Here is a 5,985-nt window from a genome sequence, read left to right as displayed (position 1 = left end):
TCATTGGGCAAAGGGCCACGAGGTGTTGACTGAGGTAAGCTCTGCAGGTGGGCAATGAGGTATAGGGGCGTTTTCTTGGCATTTAAGACACTTTCGGGCAAACTCCTCGGCATCCTTGTGAGCATTAGGCCAGTAGTACCTTGCCCGAGCAGTTCGTAACGCCAATGTTCTCCTGGCCACATGATTGCCGGAAACTCCTTTGTGGATTTTCGCCAACATGTACTGAGCCTGATCGGAAGAAATGCACCTAAACAGAGGCTCGGTGTAGCCCCTTTTATATAGGATCCCCTCTACCAGCGTAAATCTAGCTGCCCGATTCCTAACCTTTCCGGCTTCTTCCCGATCATTGTGGATTATTCCCTCTTGAAGAAACCTCAAAATATCCGTGGCCCATCCCGGGGGCTGTAGGACCTCGATAGTTGACACCCGAATCCCCACCGCAGCTATATCGACAATTTGGGCGACCACGTGGTCCGGAAGCGGGACATCTTCTTGCCCTGAAGCGGCCTTAGCTAGTCGATCCGCTTCCTGATTCTCGTTCTTCCCTCACTCGTTGGACATATCTTTTTAGATTTTCCCCCTTAGTGAGGAACTGCCCGGTCACCTGCCCTACCACTATCTGTGAGTTGGCTTTTACTTCGACTTCAGTTGTGCCAAGGGACCTGGCTAGCCTTAGTCCAGACATGAGTGCCTCATATTCTGCCTCGTTGTTGGTGACCTTGAACTTGAGTTTGAGAGCGTAATCAAACCTCTCACCTAAGTCTGTCACTATGTGCACTCCAGCGCCGCCGCCTGTTCGACAAGACGAACCGTCGACATACACTTGCCATGGGGTGTACTAATCACTTCTTCTGGGAAGTTCGTGAACTCAGCTACAAAGTCTGCTAGCACTTGTCCTTCTATTGTCGTCCGAGGGAGGTATTCAATTTCGAACTCGCTCAATTCAATTGCCCAGCTAGTCATTCGGCTTGAGATGTCGGGTTTTTGCAGTATCTTCCTCAGAGGTACATCGGTCTGGACCTTTATGGGATGGGCCTGAAAGTGGGGCCTTAGCCTCCTAGCAGTGACTACCAACGCGAAAGCAAGCATTTCTGTCCGGGGATACCTGGCTTCTGCACCTCGAAAAGCTCTGTTAACGTAATAAACTGGGCGTTGAATTCCTACCTCTATTTGGGTTAACACAGAAGACACTGCACTGGGTGACACTGCCAGATACACGGTCAGGTTTGCTCCTGGTGTAGTTTGACTGAGCAGCGACGGGTGACCTAGGTATTCCTTCAGTTCGTTAAAAGCTCTACCACAGTCTTCATCCCATTCCCGTGCCTTTCGGAGGACACTGAAGAAAGGAAGGCACCGGTCGATTGATCTGGCGATGAAACGGCCCAGGGCGGCTGCCCTCCCTGTTAACTTCTGAACTTCGTTAATGCTCCTCGGTGGTGGCATATCCATGATGGCTCTGATCTTCTCAGGATTAGCCTTGATTCCTTGATCTGAAACCATGAAGCCCAGGAACTTCCCTGATTCTACCCCAAAGGCACATTTATGTGGGTTAAGCTTCATTTTATACTCCCTCAGCATTGCACAAGTTTCACGGAGGTCGGCAAGATGTTGTTCGGCCTTCTTGCTTTTAACCAACAGATCGTCCACGTAGACTTCCATATTTCTCCCGATCTGATTTTTGAACATTCTGTTGACCAGACGTTGCTATGTGGCTCCCGCGTTTTTGAGACTGAACGACATCGCCGTATAGCAATAAAGCCCTCTGTCAGTGATGAACGTTGTTTTCTCCTTGTCGTCGGGACTCATCCTTATCTGATTGTAACCAGAGTATGCATCCATAAAGCTAAGTAATGAATGCCTGGCCAGCCCTCTATCAAGTCGATCCTTGGAAGAGGAAAACTATCATTTGGACATGCTTTATTCAAGTCGGTGAAGTCAACACACATCCTCCACTTTCCATTTGCTTTCTTCACCAGTACAACATTGGAGAGCCATTCGGGATAGTAAACTTCCTGAATGAAACCCATAGCGAGTAGGCGTTCCACCTCCTCAACTATGGCCGCGCATTTCTCTGAACTGAAACTGTGGCGCTTCTGCTTGACCTTCTTTGCATCAGGGTTTACGTTGAGCCAGTGCTTTACCACCGACCCATCGATACCTGGCATTTCTTCATGGCTCCACGCAAAGACATCGCGATGCTCCAGAAGTAGCTGCTTCATAGACTGGCTCAGCTCTTCGGACATTCTGGAGCTCATTCGTACCGTCCGCTCTGGGTCCCTGGAATCCATCGGCACCAAGATTAGGGGTTCGTCGGGCTCTGCTTGTCTTAGCGCTTCTTCATCCCTCACTTCACGGTCCAGCTCGGTCACTGCTATAGGTGATGGCTGGGCTGCCCCTTCGAGTCCCGTCCGTACTTGCGCCTCTCTGCTACCCCCCTCCTGCTCTTGTCCCGTTTGAATTGGTGGCTCTAGTCCGGTGGCTTGCTTTCGGCTTGATGCTAGAGTCTGTATGATTACCACCTTCGACTTCATCTCCCTGGTATAGCAATCCCTCGCAGCCTACTGTTCACCCCGCATCTCTCCCACCCCGCACGCGGTGGGAAATTTTGCTTTTAGGTGGTATGTGGAAGTGACAACCTTTATTTGGTTCAATGACGGTCTCCCAAGTATCACATTGTACGAGGAAGGGGCCTCGACCACCAGGAAGTCTACCATGAGGGATACAGTTTTGGGGGCCACGCCTACTAGGACGGACAGGGCGATCGCCCCAGCCGGCTAGATGGTATCCCATGTGAAGCCTTTTGGGGCGTTGGCACCGGTTGTAGTCGGTCGGGAGAAATTCCCATTCTGTTGAAAGCTTCCCAAAAGAGGATGTCTGCAGAACTGCCATTATCAATCAATGCTTTCTTGGTTCGATAGTTGGCTATCTATGCCGTCACCACCAACGCATCATCATGAGGTCGTAACAAACCCTCCCCATCCTCTTCACTGAATGTTATTAATTGTTCCCTAGAAGGGTCTCTGCGGTGCAGTCGTTGGGCGGAGAACACCTCTCTGTACCTGGCCTTGCTTGCATGGGCTTTCCGAGCTGAGGAAGTCGCTCTCCCGGCATACCCCTTGGCTATAGTGTTGATCTCCCTTACGGGGGTTCTTCCCCTCTCGAGTCTCTTTGATACAGGTCCTCTTTACTGGGGTGCGTAGTCTTTCTTCTGTCAGGACTTGTATTTTTCTTCCTGGCAGAACCATAGCCTTTTCGAACTGGGCCGTAACTTCTGAGAGTCGGATCCAGACTTCCCCAAATGGGACTCTGGTCCCGGCTTCTCCGAACAGGGCTCCGTCCTTGGTTCCTTTGGATGGGACTTCGCTCTTGATCCCTCTAGGAGTTAGGGCGATATTCTCGCCGTGACTCACTCCTTTCATCATTGTGCCAGCCGGTTCGGGTTTTCGGATTGTCAAATCTTCCCCATTTAAACAATTTTGGGTGTTGTGCCCACTGCTTTTGTGAAAGGAACAGTATTTGAGCGGCGGCTGACCTTGTCTCCGCTCTTCCTGCTAACTTGGGTTCTCTTTCGCTTCTACTGCTAAGCTAGAATGCAAGCGTGGGGCATGCTTCCCTTTGCCTTCGATTTCGTGAGCCCCTTTTGAGCCTATCCCTTGGTCTGGCTCTCGACGTCACTCCGTTGTTTTCTTATCCACCATCTCCAAGTGGCGTTTCCAGGGTGTTGTCAGTGCCTGGAGTGTGTCCTCCCCATAAACTCCCTCAAAGTCGACGGTGTCTTCTTGGCGATCTCCGCCATAAATGAACTGCGGGGCCAGACTCCTCCCAATAATGCTGCTAACGTGATATTTTCGTCTTGGTCGTCGGTTGTCATCCGTTCTTTGTTAAAACGGAAGATGTATGACTTAAGACTCGCGTCACCTTTCTGTTTGATAGTTAGCAGGTAGGCAGCCGGCTTTCTCCTCGTTTGGCTAGCCATAAACTGCGTTAAGAACCGTCGTGCTAGTTTGTCGAAGTTGTCCACCGTTCCAAGCTGTAAAAAGACAAACCACACTCGTGCCGCCCCCCTCAGGGTGAGAGGAAATGCTCTACATGCTACTTCACTGGGATAACCGTGAAGAGTCATGTGGGCTTTGAAAGTTTCCAGATGCTCCAATGAGTCTTTATTCCCATCATAGGCTTCCATCTGAGGGACTTTAAATCTCGGAGGTATTGGTACTGCTAGAATCCCGGTACTATACGGTAGTCCCACATAAGTGAGCAGCTGATCCACCGTGGTAGGCTGACCCATCTGTTTTGCTACTTCCATCTGGATCTGCAAGTTTATCTTATGTCGCTCTTCTTCCACAGTGACTGGGTTAGGTTGAGGGTGGTCTCTTGAATGATGGCTTTGTTGGTCCGCTTCTGTTTCTTCAAAATTTCTTCGTAACACTGTATTCTCCCGCCGGAGGGTCACCATATCTACCATGAGCTTCTGTATTACTTCGTTTTGTTGGTTAAACCTTGCTTCAACCGTTTCGGACTGCATCCTTTCACGCTGTGAATGTTGGGAGCGGGTTGTTGTCGGCATATGAAGGACACGCTAGTTATGGGACAACAGAGATCCGACAGACGGCACCACTGTTGATGTTGTGTTTTGCGGGCCTGGGCAACTTCTCACCCCCGGTATCCACGCGCGATCCTGCACAGTCAAAACAGAGAGAAGGGACCTTGTGGTCCGTTAGTCCTCCGATACTTAAGTTAGTATCTAGAACCAGTGAGAAACCCAGAAAACGTGAACTAGGATGATGGTATATTTTTCATACCTATTACCTGTCGTTAGGTTGACCCCTATTTATATTTACCATGTCGGATTTTCCCACGATGGTGTTCTGGGTCGGGTGGGTGATTCACCCTTCCTATATCATTGCCGAGCAGTTTTCGCGTTATTTTCTTATTGAGAAGCGATGGCCCAAGGACCTTCTTTGTTCACAGTTCGGGCCCTGGGCCGCATTCAATGCCACATATCCTGCACCCTAGGATGCATTTAATGCGATAGGGCCTCTATTCTGGGCCACATTAAATGCGACGTGACCTCTCCTCTAGGCCATATTTAATGTGATGTGGTCTCTGCTCCACGTTCCCTTCGTATGGCAATGCATGACACAATATTCTTTACTTCCCTATAACTTTCCTCTGGATTTCTTGCCCCAACCCGATCCGTTTGCCCCAGTTTCAATTTGGGCTTTACTTTATTAGCCTGAGCTCCTGTGATCAGACTGGGCTCTATCGGTGGCCTACAACGGCAAGGCCCAACTCTTGCATTTTTCACTCTCTGCCATCGTGGGCCGAAGTCAATATTTTTCCCCATCACAGATAGGATATTCATTTCCAAAGAAACATAAACATATGAGGGGGATGGAGTCCTCAACAAATACCCTGATGCAGTAGATACTATGCATAATAAATAAATAAAAACTTAATTTGAAAATGGTATCAAATAATTCTTCTAGTTCTATGGTTGGCCGTCGTGAGGATAGTTGTTGGAACAATCCATTTGTCAAATTGCCTTAAAACATCTTCTACAAGAAAATCCCGTAATAAGAAGATCATGTGCATTGATTACAGTTCTCTTTCATAATATATATATTGTAAAATAAGGATATTTTATAAAATAATTACCCTTTTTTAAAAACATTGTCACGTAAAATATTATAAAAATTTACATGAATTTATCATTTTTCAAGTCCATAGCTCTATTTTACAAGACGTTCTCTCTCAAGTCTGACATCTTTGTACTTCAGTCTTCCACAAGTCTCTTTGAGCAGCAAGAGAAATGTTGATTGGATTTTGATCGGCCTTTCCTTCAGGAATGCAAAGTGGAGCAGTACTGAGTGTACTGATGGTTACAGTACTACTCACCCTAGCTAGCTAATCATTTATTAATCTTACATTTCCCATGACATGCAGTTTCTTTCTATAAATGGGCGTTACACATTCCCTTATTCA

The 5,985-nt window shown here is 48.2% G+C and overlaps 2 protein-coding genes across 2 annotated transcripts; both read right to left on the bottom strand.

The window, feature by feature from the left end:
- LOC108991435 lies at positions 1-1,659 on the bottom strand. The gene is made up of 3 exons (XM_018965675.1): positions 840-1,659; positions 614-792; positions 1-528 (listed from the first exon to the last, which is right to left on the bottom strand). Exons 1-3 carry the CDS (start codon positions 1,657-1,659, stop codon positions 1-3), a joined length of 1,527 nt encoding a protein of 508 aa, XP_018821220.1.
- Positions 1,660-3,724: 2,065 nt separating this feature from the next.
- LOC108991434 lies at positions 3,725-4,567 on the bottom strand. The gene has a single exon (XM_018965674.1). The coding sequence runs from the start codon at positions 4,565-4,567 to the stop codon at positions 3,725-3,727; it is 843 nt and encodes a 280-aa protein (XP_018821219.1).
- Between the last annotated feature and the right edge of the window lie 1,418 nt (positions 4,568-5,985).

The sequence above is a fragment of the Juglans regia genome, chromosome 13 (assembly GCF_001411555.2).
Source record: "Juglans regia cultivar Chandler chromosome 13, Walnut 2.0, whole genome shotgun sequence".
Lineage (NCBI taxonomy): Eukaryota > Viridiplantae > Streptophyta > Magnoliopsida > Fagales > Juglandaceae > Juglans > Juglans regia.
The sequence above is the reverse complement of the archived record's forward strand: the minus strand, read 5'-3'. Positions and strand labels throughout refer to the sequence as shown.

Coding starts and splice junctions, on each gene's coding strand:
- LOC108991435 (XM_018965675.1), bottom strand. CDS start 1,659: ATGGAAGTCTACGTGGACGATCTGTTGGTTAAAAGCAAGAAGGCCGAA. Junction 793..839: donor CTTCCCAGAAGAAGTGATTA/GTACACCCCATG, acceptor CTTGTCGAACAG/GCGGCGGCGCTGGAGTGCAC. Junction 529..613: donor AAGCCAACTCACAGATAGTG/GTAGGGCAGGTG, acceptor AACGAGAATCAG/GAAGCGGATCGACTAGCTAA.
- LOC108991434 (XM_018965674.1), bottom strand. CDS start 4,567: ATGCCGACAACAACCCGCTCCCAACATTCACAGCGTGAAAGGATGCAG.